Source organism: Coregonus lavaretus (assembly GCF_964263955.1).
Source record: "Coregonus lavaretus genome assembly, chromosome: 3".
In the NCBI taxonomy this organism is placed as follows: Eukaryota; Metazoa; Chordata; class Actinopteri; order Salmoniformes; family Salmonidae; genus Coregonus; species Coregonus lavaretus.
The window spans coordinates 36,507,539-36,523,672 of NC_139990.1; the positions used below are offsets into that span (position 1 = coordinate 36,507,539).

The 16,134-nt window shown below is 44.8% G+C and overlaps 1 protein-coding gene across 1 annotated transcript in view; it reads right to left on the minus strand.

Moving 5' to 3' along the window:
• LOC311107213 (oxidation resistance protein 1-like) overlaps positions 1 to 16,134 on the minus strand; it is a gene marked incomplete at both ends in the record, with an annotated part of 98,643 nt that overhangs the window by 48,729 nt on the left and 33,780 nt on the right. Inside the window, one exon of the mRNA XM_084149707.1 lies at positions 14,987 to 15,161. Within this exon, the coding sequence (XP_084005833.1) occupies positions 14,987 to 15,161 (175 nt within the window). The remainder of the gene's footprint in view (positions 1 to 14,986; positions 15,162 to 16,134) is intronic.

Consider the following 16,134-nt stretch of genomic DNA (forward strand, 5'->3'; position numbering starts at 1 on the left):
CAGTGAGACAGAGTAGCACTTTGATCGACCTGCATGCTGAGATTTCCCGCCGCTTCTCAGACTTCACCAAGATTGAGACTGAGCTGGAGCTTGTATCATGCCCCTTGTCTTTCGACAGTGACACACAATTGGAGCTCATCGACATCCAATGTGACAGTGCTTTGAAGGAGAAGTACAAAACAGCAACAATAGACCAGTTCTATGGCTCACTGAATGAAACAACGTTTCCAAACATTAAAAAGCACACCCAAAGGATACTTGTTTTATTCAGGTTCACATATGTGTGTGAACAAACGTTCTCAGTCAAATTTAACAAATGACCACTTGTCAGCTGTTCTGAGAATATCTATATCAAAGATGACACCTGACTTTGATGCCCTTGCCAAGAGAGGTAACCAGACCCATTGTTCACATTAAAACTCGAACAACCGTGACTGGGGTAGGCAAGGATTATGCTTTTTCATGGTGATGGTTATGCAGTGAGAATTATCCAGCAATGCACTTGGATACAGGTAATAACTAATCAGTCAGATTTGGGTTGAGGTGATTGGATAACTGTAAATATAGCTCACAATGGAGATGAGAATTGTTCCTTAATATGCTTTCAAAAGCAGACCATTCCAAATGAAATGGATGCTCTTACCATATATTTCACTCAAATTTTAGAAGAGTTTTTTTTTTTTACACATCTACTGTTACATTTTGAATGTCATATAATATATATCTATTTTTAAGTTTGAATATTGTGACTGTAAGTTTGATTGTACTTTACAAGGGTAGAGATGCAGGATCTGTGTGTGTGTTTGACTGTGTCTGTGATGTTATAACTTATCTCCATTTTGTGAAAAATGTGTTCACAAAAAACAAGGGTAGAGATGGAACAAAGGTAGAATAGTTCTGCAAGCATATGTACACCTACAGTACACGAGTAGTTGCGTGTCAATGTGAAAATAAATAAAGGCTTCACATGTTTTGTCACGCATACAGTATGTGGCCTTCACTTGGTTTCAAAAACTCAATGTGGCCCTTGAGCCAAAAGGTTTGCCCAACCCTGATCTAGGGTGTCAGGTAAGGTGGAGGTGATATGACCCTTAACTAGCCTCTTACAGCCCTTCATGATGACAGAAGTGAGTGCTACGTGGCGAGAGTCATTTAGTTCAGTTACCTTTGCTTTCTTGGATACAGGAACAATGGTGGACATCTTGAAGCAAGTTGGGACAGCAGACTGGGATAGGGAGAGATTGAATATGTCCGTAAACACTCCAGCCAGCTGAGGAGGCGGCTAGGGATGCCGTCTGGTCCGGCATCCTTGCGTGGGTTAACACGCTTAAATGTATTACTCACGTCGGCCACGGAGAATGAAAGCCCACAGTCCTTGGCAGTGGGCCATGTCGGTGGCACTGTGTTATCCTCAAAGCGGGTGAAGAAGGTGTTTAGCTTGTCCCCGAGCAAGACCTCGGTGTCTGCGACGTGGCTGGTTTTCCATTTGTAATCCATGATTATCTGGAGTCCCTGCCACGTACGTCTCGTGTCTGAGCTGTTGAATTGCGACTCCACTTTGTCTCTGTACTGACATGTTGCCTGTTTGATTGCCTTACGGAGGGCATTACTGCACTGTTTGTATTCAAACATATTCCCAGTCACCTTGTCGTGTTTAAATGTGGTGGTTTGCGCTTCCAGTTTTGCCCGAATGCTGCCAAGTATCCACAGTTTTTGGTTTGGGTAGGTTTTAATAGACACAGTGGGAACAACATCCCCTATACACTTCCTGATGAATTCAGTCACCGTGTCAGTGTATACGTCAACGTTATTCAGAGGCAACCCGGAACATGTCCTAGTCCGTGTGATCAAAACAATCTTGAAGCATGGATATCGATTGGTCAGACCAGCATTGAATAGACCTTAGCGCGGGTACTTCCTGTTTGAGTTTCTGCATATAGGAAGGGAGGAGCAGAATGGAGTCGTGATCTGATTTGCCGAAGGGAGGACGGGGGAGGGTCTTGTAGCCATCCCGGAAGGGAGAGTAACAATGGTCGAGAGTTTTTGAAGTGCTAGTATTTGGTTTGATAGAACTACGGTAGCGTTTTCTTCAAATTTGCTTTGTTAAAGTCCCCAGCTACAATAAATGCAGCCTCAGTACACTGTAGTTCCTTGAGGGCCGTCGTGGTATCGGCTTGAGGGGGAATATACACGGCTGTGACTATAACCAAAGATAATTATCTTGGGTGGTAATAAGGTCAGCATTTGATTGTGAGGTATTCTAGGTCGGGTGAACAAAAGGACTTGAGTTCCTGTACGTTATCACAATCACACCATGAGTAGTTAATCATGAAACAAACACCAGCGCCTTTCTTCTTCCCGGAGAGTTCTTTATTCCTGTCTGCGCGATGTCTACCATTTGTATTTTAAATACCTTTACCTATTTGATCTGGTCCCTAATATAGGCCTACAGTATTGCACTACATTTTTGTCTCAAAAACATCTAATCTGTGCTTCAGAAACAAAAAGTTGCGCATCTTGATTGTTGATCAATGACCAGTCATCAGCATTGGCGTGCAAAGGCGGTCGTGCATATCCCTACCTTTATATTACCCATATACAATTCAATTTAGAAATGTACTACAGAGGCATCTTTGCCAGAACAATTGATGACTTTCAGATTTCAGATAGACCTAGTTTGGGTGTTTACTGGCTGGCTATATTATCTAAAGATAGCCGTGATATCGCACTGCCTTAAATATTATGTGATGAAAATGTAACGTATTTTGGCAAATTAATTACAGTATTTGTGAGGAAGAAAAGGGCTACCCAGTTGCCAACGAGCATTCCGCGGCCAGGCAGCCCTCCAAAGTGATAGATTGCGGTGCAGACCAGCCTGGTCTCATAGACTAGATGTAACATAGTAAATATAAATCCGGGACACTCAGAAATAGTTTCACATGTTACGTTTGGTATGGTTACATAAGACAGATGGTTACTTGAGACAAAAATGAAAGTAGGGTGGTTTGGGCAGCGTATAACGTTAACGTCTAGAAACCCAAAGGTTGCGAGTTCGAATCTCATCACAGACAACTTTAGCTAATTAGCAACTTTTCAACTACTTACTAATTTCTTGCTACTTCGCAACTTATTAGCATGTAAGCTAACCCTTCCCCTAACCCTAACCCTTTTACCTAACCCTAACCTTAACCCTTTTAGCTAACCCTTCCCCTAACCCTAACCTTAACCCTTTAAGCTAACTCCTAAACTTAACCCTAACCTTAACTCTAACCCCTAACTCTAACCCATAGCCTAGCTAACGTTAGCCACCTAGCTAGAATTCATAACATACAGTGCATTCGGGAAGTATTTAGACCCCTTGACTTTTTCCACATTCTGTTACGTTATAGCCTTTTCCTCATCAATCTACACACAACATCACATAATGACAAAGTGAAAACAGGTTTTTAGACATTTTGGCAAATGTATTAAAAATAAAAAACGGAAATACCTTATTTACATAAGTATTCAGACCCTTTGCTATGAGACTCGAAATTGAGCTCAGGTTTATCCTGTTTCCATTGATCATCCATTAGATGTTTCTACAACTTGATTGGAGTACACCTGTGTTAAATTCAATTGATTGGAGATGATTTGGAAAGGCACACACCTGTCTGTATAAGGTCACACAGTTTACAATGCATGTCAGAGCAAAAACCAAGCCATGAGGTCGAGGGAATTGTCCGTAGAGCTCCGAGACAGGATTGTGTCAAGGCACAGATCTGAGGAAGGGTACCAAAAAACGTCTGCAGCATTGAAGTTCCCCAAGAACACAGTGGCCTCCATCATTCTTAAATGGAAGAAGTTTAGAACCACCAAGACTCTTCCTAGAGCTGGCTGCCCGGCCAAACTGAGCAATCGGGGGAGAAGGGCCTTGGTCAGGGAGGTGACCAAGAACCCAATGGTCACTCTGACATAGCTCCAGAGTTCTTCTGTGGATATGGGAGAATCTTCCAGAAGGACAACCATCTCTGCAGGACTCCACCAATCAGGTCTTTATGGTAGAGCGGCCAGACGGATTCCAGTTGCTAATAAGCATGCACCTTTCAAGAAAATGACTGTAAAAACTGTTAAATCCCTGTGAATTGATGAGGAATTGAAAAATGGTATGGTTGAAAGGGATGAGGCAAAAGGAATGGCAAATAAGTCTGGCTGCACAACCGATTGGCAAACGTACTGCAAATTGAGAAATCATGTGACTAAACTGAATAAAAAGAAGAAGAAACTATGCTATGAAACAAAGATAAATTACATAAAGAATTACAGTAAAAAGCTTTGGAGCACCTTCAAGTGAAATTTTGGCAAACTCAGCTCCATCATTCATTGAATCAGATGGCTCATTCATTACAAAACCGACTGATATTGCCAACTACTTTAATGATTTTTTAATTGGCAAGATTAGCAAACTTAGGCATAACATGCCAGCAACAAACACTGACACTACACATCCAAGTATATTTGACCAAATTATGAAAGACAAGAATTGTAATTTTGAATTCCGCAAAGTGAGTGTGGAAGAGGTGAAAAAAATATTATTATCTATCAACAATGACAAGCTGAAAACTTGGATGGAAAATTACTGAGGGTAATAGCGGACGATATTGCCACTCCTATCTGCCATATCTTCAATTTAAGCCTACAAGAAAGTGTGTGCCCTCAGGCCTGGAGGGAAGAAAAAGTAAAGCCAGTAAAGCCCCCTTTACTGGCTCAAATAGCCGACCAATTAGCCTGTTACCAACATTTAGTAATGTTTTGGAAAAAACTGTGTTTGACAACAGACTTTCAGCACGCTTAAGGGAAAGGTAAGGGAAAGCATATGCCTAATGGACAAAAATGAATGGCAACTTATTGCCATTGGGCAAAACATATACACAATTGCAAATACCACTCAAATGCACAGCAAATGGTGCAAAACATATTGCAAATGGTATATGGCAAATGCCAGTGTAATAATTCAAAAATCCTAAGGGTTTCTCAAGAGTGAAATTAGCAATTATAAATCCTTCTTCAAAAGTGCGTTTTGGACTGTTTTTTTCGAGAAAAAAAAAAGATTTTGTCTCAATTACACATTACTAAAGAACCTTATGGATATAGATTTGTCTTATTTTATTTGAGTTTGTCCATAAGGCCTATGTGATGTCCATATCTGGCAAATTATACTGCAAATGGTCAAAATGTCAACTTGTCACATATAATACTCCAAATGGGCAAAGTGTCCACTTGTAACATATGATCATAGGAAGTTGGGTTCCGAACCCGAAAGTCACAGCCTGATTTCAGCCTGTTCATTTGTTGATCGTAAAGTTCATACTTCCCGTTCAGGATATGAAGGGGACCATGTACTGTATTCATATTGATGACTGTAGAGCTACCGGTGACCCTGAACACGTGGCAAAAGGAACTTTGCAAATTGCATATACAGAAGCAGAGTTAGAGTGTAATCTGTAATCCAATGTTATCCTAAGGGAGAAATGTGGATGTGTCCAACCACATGAACCACCGCACAAAGCTAGAAAAACTATGTGGCTTGTCCACCCCAACCTCCCCCCGATGAGCCCAGTCGAAAATGGTGTGTCTCTGCGTGACCCAGAGGCCGTAATATGTGAAAAGCATGTTGAAATCACTACTAGTCAGGCTTCATTCCGGGCCTACTTATTTGCACAGTCGCTGCGGTAAGACCGATCGAGCTACGGTCAAGTAGGGCACATCGTTGAACTCGTAATGGCCTAGCAGTGATAGTGGTTCCTCTCCCTTGCTTGTTGGTGTTGATTTCAGCCTGTTCATTTGGTGATGGTAAATCCCTGTTTAAACATATTGGAAATGGACAGTGTCCATTTGCCATATGATATTTTGCCCGTACCAATATGTCCAGTATAACATATTGGCACTGGCAATATATCATATGGCAAATGGGCACTGTCCATTAGCAATATATTACAATGGGCATTTACCATAACAAATTGGACCTGCAGTGAAAGGGTTTAAACTAATGAAGTCCACTACTGGGACACTCTACTGTAAAAATACAATTCAAATGTGCTGTCCTTTGACTGTTTATGAGGATTTTAAGCAATGAGATGGCTGACTTGATTGCTGTCCAATTGCAACATGTTACAAAGGCATTTGCCATTTGATATATTGCAAGTTCATACTTCCCATTTAGGAAATGAAGGGGACCATGTACTCTATTCATATTGATATCTATAGAGCTACTGGTGACCCTGAACACATGGCAAAAGGATCTTTTCAAATTGCATGCACGGAAGCAGAGTTAGAGCATACCCTGTACACCAATGTTATCCTAAGGGAGACACACTGTGTCACTTCATCTTAGCTGTATGTGTGTGAGTTTTTTCTTGGAGGTCTGATTCGAGAACTGACTGATTTACAGTTCATGAGGGTTGCCTAATCACACATATGACATTTTGGAAAGATGTTACCTTTTTCGTCCTTCGAAAAACACCCATTATGACCCCAATTTAAGGCACTTCCAGTTGTCACTGGAAGCTTTTACAGAATCCTGAGTTTCAAGTCTTTATGTTAAGAACTGACTGATTTACAGAGGGTTGAATGCATTGTGGTTTAGGGTCAATTTAACCACTTCTGGTTGCTCCAGGAAGCTTAAAATTAACACAGGTAATCCTTATAGTGGCCTGATGGGTTGTCATTGAAGACAGTTTGATATGGCAATCATATCCCACATAGGCATCAGGTTGAAGTTAGTGCAGCAGCAATGTATTCCTATGGGGATAGAAGTCAAGGTCAACTCTTAGATGAAATAACAGATAAAAACAGGGTGTAAGGGTTAATTCCACATGGTCAAGGGTAGGCTTGTGCAGATGGGGAGGATCTTGGGAACTGTCCTGTGGTTGAATTATGTTTCTAGACTCAACCGTTCTGCCACTGTCACCCGAAAGCACCTCATATTTAGGTCATGCTTCATTTTGGGCCTTCTTGCACAGTCGCTGCGGTCAGACCGAGAGAGCTACGGCCAAGTGGGGCACCTTGTTGAACTCGGAACGGCCTAGAGACTATTGTGATGCCGTTTGTTTGCCGTTCAGTGTTGATTTTAGCCTGTCCATTTGGTGATGGTAACTCCCTTTATCAGCAGCAGGGACTGAGAGACTAGTCAGGATCGAGGGAAAGATTAACGGAGCAAAGAACATTGAGATCCTTGATGAAAACCTGCTCCAGAATGCTCAGGACCTCAGACTGGGGCGAAGGTTTACCTTCCAACAGGACAACGACCTGAGTGGCTTCGGGATAACTCTCTGAATGTCCTTGAGTGGCCCAGCCAGAACCTGGACTTGAACCTGATCAAACATCTCTGGAGAGACCTGAAAATAGATGTGTAGTGACGCTCCCCATCCAACCTGACAGATCTTGAGAGGATATGCAGAGAAGAATGGGAGAAACTCCCCAAATACAGGTGTGCCGAGCTTGTAGCGTCAGACTCAAGGCTTCTTTTTTTTTTTTTACTTGACTAGAGACTTGACTTGAAAAAACTTGTGACTCCACACTCGAGTTAGAATGCACGACTTGAACATAACTCTAGACTCGACCCGTTCTACTTGGGACTCGACTTGAGGATCAGACTTTGTGACTTGAAACTTGCTTGTGACTCGAATAATAGTGACTTGATCACACCTCTGCCAAAAAGCTGTACTTCGGAGTGAAGTGCGGGATTTTCTGGAGAAAAACGGCTTGAACATATTTGATTTCCAATGACTTCACAACATAAAATGTAACGATATTTCTCTATCGATATTGGTTGATTACTTATTACTTCCCCGTTTTCCTTCACGCTAGATTTTTTTATCACTTTTGAAGCCTTGTATTCAATTGGCCTCAATACATTTGATTAGATTAAATTTCCTCAAAAAACAACAACATCTTTTTGAATAAACTGAAATGTTTCAGTGGTTGTCTGGTGGACAAATAAAATCTAGACAAACCCCAAAGCCGGTTTCTCCAACTCTTAATAAAGATATATCTATATACAGTGCTGTGAAACAGTATTTGCCCCCTTTCTGATTTTCTTTATTTTTACACATTTTTTATACTGAATGTTATCAGATCTTCAACCAAAAACGACTATTAGATAAAGGGAACCTGAGTTTACAAATAACAAATAAAAAATGGATACTTATTTTATTTATTTAATTAACAAAGTTATGCAACACCCAATTCCCCTATGTGAAAAAGTAATTGCCCCCTTATACTCAATAACTGTTTGCGCCACCTTTAGCTGCAATGACTGCAACCAAATGCTTTGTGTAGTTGTTGATCAGTCTCTCACATCGCTGTGGAGGAATTCTGGCCCACTCTTGCATGCAGAACTGCTTTAACACAGCGACATTTGTGGGTTTTCAAGCATGAACTGCTCGTTTCAAGTCCTGCCACAACATCTCAAATGGGATTAGGTCTGAACTTTGACTAGGCCATTACAAAACTTCATATTTGTTGCTTTTTACCCATTTTCATTTAGACGTGATTGTGTGTTTTGGATCATTGTCTTGCTGCATGACCCAGCTGCGCTTCAGCTTCAGCTCACAGACCGATGGCCTATCATTCTCCTGTAGAATTCTCTGATACAGAGCAGAATTCATGGTTCCTTCTATTAAGGCAAGTCGTCCAGATGCTGAGGCAGCAAAGCATCCCCAAACCATCACACTACCACCACCATGCTTGACCGTTGGTATGAGGTTCTTGCTGTGGATTGCAGTGTTTAGTTTTCGCCAGACATAATGGAATCCATGTCATCCAAAAAGTTATACTTTTGACTCATCTGTCCATAGAATATTCTTCCAAGAGTCTTGATGATCATCAAGGTGCTTCGAAGTGCATTTTGGCAAACTTGAGTAAACTTTTTGGACGAGATGGGTCCCATTATGTCTGGCGAAAACCAAACACTGCATTCCACAGTAAGAACCTCATACCGACAGTCAAGCATGGTGGTGGTAGTATGATGGTTTAGGGATTTGCACAGTACAGTACAATAGGAGAGCTGCAGACAAGCATACAGCAGTCTGAAACTCATAGTAACTATCACGCTGTAAGGGATCGGGGTTGGCAGGATCTAGACAGAGTCTGACACTTCCCAGATCTACTGAGAGGGGGAGTCATCAGACTCGATCTGATTCACCTGAGTTCTGAGCACACCTGTCAGTAATTAGTATAGGATTTAAGGTGTGCTCAGAAGCTCAGTCGGCGCGAGGTATTGTTCCATTGTGACTTGCTAAGCGTTTTGTTCCGAGTGAGAGAGAGAGAGTTTGTTGTTTTGATTACCCGTGTATCCGACCAGTGCCTTGTTAGTTGACTCCCCGTATTGCTTAATCCTCTACTTGTCTACCCCAGTGATTACCGTTCTCGGATCCTGTGCCTGTGACCTCGACTACGACTAAGCCCGCTCCTTTGGTACCTCTGCCTGTCTATGCCTGGCCCGGTTTTGACCACAGCCCGCCCGACCACGATTAAGCCTTTCCCTTGTCTGTACTTTAATAAAGCATCGCTATTCTGCGATTGGATCTTACCACTCTGTCCGAGTATTCATTACAGAATACCTCGCCATTACCATGGATCCAGCGGAATTACAGAGGCGATGGGAGATACAGGAGAAACGCATGGATGAACTCCTACAGCTACTCAACGCTGGTGCAGCGGAAGGCACCACCCCGAGTACGGTCAGTCCTCGTCATGCACCTCCGATTTCTATACTGACAAGGTACGACGGGGAACCTGGCAAATGTCAGGGGTTTCTACTCCAGATGTCCCTGTATACGTCGTATAATCATTCCATGTTTTCCGATGACCGTAGCAGAGTGGATTTCATGATTTCTCTGCTAACGGGAAGAGCACTGGATTGGGCTACTGCGCTTTGGGCAGCTGAGGTCCCCGAGCTGAATGAGGAAGTTCAGTTCAAGAGACTGTTTCAAGAGGTGTTCGACCACCCAGTATCTGGGCGTAGTGTGGGAGATCAGCTATGCGAACTTCAGCAGGGCCGTCGCACAGTAGCCGACTACGCTTTAGAGTTCCGTACTATAGCAGCCGGTAGCGGATGGAGCGAGACTGGTTTGCTCACAGTTTTCCGTAGAGGGCTGCGCAAAGACGTACAGACTGAGTTGGCTTGTCGAGGAGATATCACTACGCTACATGAGTTTATCAAAATTGCCATCTCTATTGATAATCTTATAGTGCAACACCAGGCATCCACAGTTCGGGAGCCCTCGATCACTGGTCCTATGCAAGCGACAGAGCGGAGGAGAGAATCTGAGGAGGAACCTATGCAACTGGGACGGTCACCTCTACAAGGGTCGGTGAGACAACAACGTCGGCAAGACGGACTATGCCTGTATTGTGGTCAGTCGGGTCATTTCGTGCGTCAATGTCCGGTACGACCTAACCGTACCTCAGGATATCGCCTCGGAACTGCCAAACCGGTGAGTGAGACTCCCGTGTTGAACATTACAGCTAAACAAATGTATGTACCTGTTACCTTATCTGTCGGAGAGAAAGTGCGCAGGTTGGAAGGACTTATTGATTCCGGAGCGGCGGCCAGCTTTCTGGATATGGGTCTTGCGGAGGAGTTGGGAGTTCAACTTATTCCTATTCAACCTCCCCTGCGAGTCAACGTGCTAGACGGTGAGCCCATGGGCACTGGGTTCATTACGCACCGTACCGGGGAGATCAAGTTACAAGTGGGCGCCATACACCAGGAGAACATCTTTTTTTTCGTCATCTCCGCTCCACGGGAGCCACTAGTTCTCGGCCACCCCTGGCTCGTCCTCCATAATCCGGTCATCTCCTGGAAATCTGGCGATATCACAGCTTGGAGTGAGGTATGTAGGGCAGAGTGCCTCAATTTACCGTGCAAAACGTCTACTGTGGAGGATGCGCAGGGTGCGGTGTCTACTGTGGTCCCTACAGAATACCAGGATTACGCGCAGGTGTTCTCCAAGGAGAGGGCTACCGTGTTACCACCTCATCGGGCCTGGGACTGCGGGATTGATCTACTATCCGGAGCTACACCTCCTCGTGGAAGAATCTACCCGTTGTCACAGCCTGAACGAGAAGCGATGAGTCAGTATGTTGATGAGGCGCTACAGCAAGGGGCCATTCGCCCATCGACGTCTCCCGCCGCATCCAGTTTTTTCTTTGTGAAGAAAAAGGATGGCGGACTGCGTCCTTGTATCGACTATCGAGGGTTGAACGATATAACCATAAAAAATCGTTACCCCCTTCCTTTGATTCCAGCCGCCCTTGAACAGGTGGGACAGGCCTCCATGTACAGTAAACTGGATCTCAGGAGTGCGTACAATCTGGTGCGTATTAGAGAGGGGGATGAATGGAAGACCGCCTTCATCACACATCGAGGACACTACGAATATTGTGTCATGCCCTATGGACTTACCAACGCGCCCTCAGTATTTCAGGCGTTCATGAATGACATTTTCAGAGACATGATTGATCGATTTGTCATAGTATACATTGATGACATCCTCATATATTCTAACTCGCTGAGTGAACATGTGTCCCATGTACGACAGGTTCTGGATCGGCTCCTACAACATTCTCTGTTTGTGAAGGCAGAAAAAAGCGAATTCCACGTCACTACGATTTCCTTCCTTGGGGCCATACTCACTCCCGACGGTGTTAAACTGGATGAATCTAAGGTGCAAGCGGTACAAGACTGGCCTCAACCCAAGACGGTGAAGGAGCTCCAGAGGTTCTTAGGGTTTGCCAATTACTATAGACGGTTCGTGCGTAATTTCAGCACAACCGCAGCGCCTCTGTCGGCGATGACCAGCTACAAGGGTCGCGGTCTGAACTGGATGGAGGGGGCAGTGCGTGCGTTTGAGACGCTGAAGCAACGTTTTACCACCGCTCCTATTCTATGTCAGCCGGACCCTACCTTACCGTTTATCGTGGAAGTGGACGCTTCGGAGGTTGGAGTTGGAGCCGTGTTATCCCAACGCCAAGGTGAGCCGCCTAAATCACGACCCTGTGCTTTCTTTTCCCGGAAATTGAATGCTGCCGAGCAGAACTATGACGTGGGTAATCGGGAATTACTGGCGGTGAAGTTAGCCCTGGAGGAGTGGAGACATTGGTTGGAGGGAGCAGAGCATCCGTTCCAGGTGCTCACGGACCACCGCAACCTGGAGTATCTTCACAGCGCCAAACGACTGAACTCCCGACAGGCCAGGTGGTCTTTATTCTTCAACCGGTTCCGATTCACTGTGTCTTATATCCCCGGGTCCAAGAATGGTAAGGCGGATGCGCTTTCCAGACGGTTCGAGCGCACGGAAAGACCCGTGGAGCCAGAAACTATTCTCCCCATGAGTTACCGTGCTGGACCGGTGAGGTGGGCTATTGATGACACGATTCAGGAGAGCTTACAAGCGGTACCAGCCCCTCCAGAAACCCCGGAGTCTAAGGTGTTTGTGCCAGCTTCTCTTCGCCCTCAACTGATGGAATGGTGCCACACGTCGCTGGGATCTGGTCATCCTGGAATCACTCGAACTACACGACTCATCAGCCGTAAATACTGGTGGGATTCCCTCGCAGATGACGTCAGAGACTATGTCTTATCCTGTCCAGTATGTGCCCAGTCCAAGGTACCTCGTGCACTACCGGAGGGTAAGCTGATGCCATTGCCAACTCCTCAACGACCATGGTCGCACATTGCTATGGACTTTATTACCGACCTACCTGAATCAGAGGGCCATACTGTAATTCTCGTGGTCATCGATCGTTTCTCCAAGATGTGTCGGTTAGTACCTATGACCCGTTTGCCTAACGCCACTCAGATGGCTGAGACTATGTTTACCCAGGTGTTCCGGCAGTTTGGTGTCCCAGAGGATATTGTTTCCGACCGGGGACCCCAGTTTGTATCCCGGGTATGGAAGGCGTTCTGCGAACGCTTGGGCATTTCGGTTAGCCTAACCTCCGGATACCATCCCCAGGCCAATGGGCAGACAGAACGGCTCAACCAGGAAATTGGGAAATATCTACGGCAACAATGTTCGCGGCAACCGCAAGAGTGGAGTCGATTCCTTCCTTGGGTAGAGTATGCTCAGAACTCACTCATTCACACCTCCCTACGTTTAACGCCCTTCCAGTGTGTTCTAGGGTATCAACCTCCCCTGTTTCCGTGGGATACCGCATCAGGGATGGTACCGGCGGTGGACGAGTGGTTCCGTCGGAGTGCGCAGGTCTGGGAGACGGCCCATCAACATCTCAGCCAAGCCTCACAACAACAAAAGACCTACGCCGACCGACGCCGGAGACCTACTCCCATTTATCAACCCGGGCAACGAGTGTGGCTGTCTACCCGAGACCTGCGGTTCCGACGGAGCTGCAAGAAGCTCCAACCCAGGTACATTGGTCCCTTCAAAGTACAGAGGCGTATTAACCCTGTCACCTACCGTCTGTTCCTCCCTCGACACTACAGGATAAACCCTACGTTCCACGTCTCCCTGCTGAAACCTGTCCATTATAGCCCGATGTATCCACCAATCGCTCAACAACCTACTACACCACCTTTGGAGGATGAACAGGACAACATCTATACAGTCCACGAGATACTGGAGTCAAGACGGAGACGAGGGGGCATCGAATATCTCGTGGACTGGGAGGGATATGGACCTGAGGAACGGTCCTGGGTTCCGGCTAAGGATATACTGGATCCCGCTCTCAAGGCCACTTTCCACGCTGAGCACCCAGATCATCCAGGACCCCGACCCAGAGGAAGACCACCCGGTAGAGGTAGAAGGCCGTCAGGAGCCGGCCCTGGGGAGGGGGATACTGTAAGGGATCGGGGTTTGGCAGGATCTAGACAGAGTCTGACACTTCCCCGATCTACTGAGAGGGGGAGTCATCAGACTCGATCTGATTCACCTGAGTTCTGAGCACACCTGTCAGTAATTAGTATAGGATTTAAGGTGTGCTCAGAAGCTCAGTCGGCGCGAGGTATTGTTCCATTGTGACTTGCTAAGCGTTTTGTTCCGAGTGAGAGAGAGAGAGAGTTTGTTGTTTTGATTACCCGTGTATCCGACCAGTGCCTTGTTAGTTGACTCCCCGTATTGCTTAATCCTCTACTTGTCTACCCCAGTGATTACCGTTCTCGGATCCTGTGCCTGTGACCTCGACTACGACTAAGCCCGCTCCTTTGGTACCTCTGCCTGTCTATGCCTGGCCCGGTTTTGACCACAGCCCGCCCGACCACGATTAAGCCTTTCCCTTGTCTGTACTTTAATAAAGCATCGCTATTCTGCGATTGGATCTTACCACTCTGTCCGAGTATTCATTACACACGCCTACTCCCACTCCCCCTCTCCAGGGCTTGACGTCGCCAGTCTACTAACCACCGGTCCTGGCATCATCATTACGCGCACCTGCTCCCCATCATTACGCACACCTGGACCTCATCATCACCTTGATTACTCTCCCTTTATTTAGCCCTCAGTAGCCTCAGTCATCAGTCAGTATTGGTTTTGTTCACGTTCAGTACGCTTCTCCTGTTTTGTTTATCTGCATTTTCTTATCATTAAACTTACCTTCTGCACCTGCTTCCTGACTCTTAGCATATACGTCACAGTAACTTCACAAATCCTTATGAACAAGCCTGAACTGAGAGACATACCGTAGTACTACAAATGTGGGCCTGCTACACGTATACATTTATGTAATATTATCATCACATCAACTATTTATATCAGAGAAGTTCACTGCATGAAATTATGCTAATATATCATAACTGATGCTGAGACACACACAGAGACGTACTGTAATGATTTTATTTGCTGAAACACACATCTGTATATTGCATATGGCTGCCGAATAGAAGACATTGACAATCTGTGCCAGCGGGTACTGGTCAAAAGTACTGCACTATATAGGGAAGAGGGTGCCATTTTGGACGCAGTCTCTATGCTTCTCCATCTCTTACCTCCCACTCTTTAGCGGTGATGTCAGGGCCTGGCGGCACGTCAGACCCTGTTTCAGACTCCCAGTTGTTTTTGACCACTACGAACCCCGGCTCTCCGGACGCCCCTCTTCCTCCCATATCCTCCCGGTACATGTCTGGACTCCACTGGACGAAGAAGGCATATAGGTGGTCTGACCTGGAAAGGAGAGATCACAGAGAAAAGTTGGTGGTGAGATAAAAAAAAATGATGTCAAGTGCCTTCAGAAAGTATTCACACCCCTTGATTTTTTCCCACATTTTGTTGTCAGAAAGTGGATTCAAATAGATTTAATTGTCATGTTTTGTCAATGAAAAAAAAACATTTGTTAAAAAATCATGAAAAATAAAACACTAATATAGATCTTGATTAGATAATTATTCAAACCCCTGAGTCAATACATGTTAAAATCACCTTTGGCAGCGATTACAGGTGTGAGTCTTTCTGGGTAAGTCTTTAAGAACTTTCCACACCTGGATTTTCCAACATTTTCCCATTATTCTTTTAAAAGTTCTTCAAGCTCTGTCAAAGTGGTTGTTGATCATTGCTAGGCAACCATATTAAGGTCTTGCCATAGATTTTCAAGCAGATTTAAGTCAAAAGTGTAACTCGACCACTCAGGAACATTCACTGTCTTCTTGGTAAGCAATTTCAGTGTCAATTTGGCCTTGTGCTTTAGGTTATTGTCCTGCTGGAAGGTGAATTAATATCTCAGCGTCTGGTGGAAAGCAGACCGAACCAGGTTTTCCTCTAGGATTTTGCCTGTGCTTAGCTCCATTCCGTTGCTTTTTTATCCTGAAAAACATTCCAGTCGTTAACAATTACAAGCATACCCATAACATGATGCAGCCACCACTATGCTTGAAAATATGAGGGTGATACTCAGTTATGTGTTGGATTTGCTCCAAACATAACAGTTTGTATTCAGGACATAAAGTTAATTGCTTTGCCACATTTCTTGCAGTATTACTTTAGTACCTTGTTGCAAACAGGATGCATGTTTTGGAATATTTTTGTTATTTACAGGCTTCCTTCTTTTCACTCTGTCAATTAGGTTAGTATTGTGGAGTAACTGCAATGTTTTTGATCCATCCTCAGTTTTCTCCTATCACAGCCATTAAACTCTGTAACT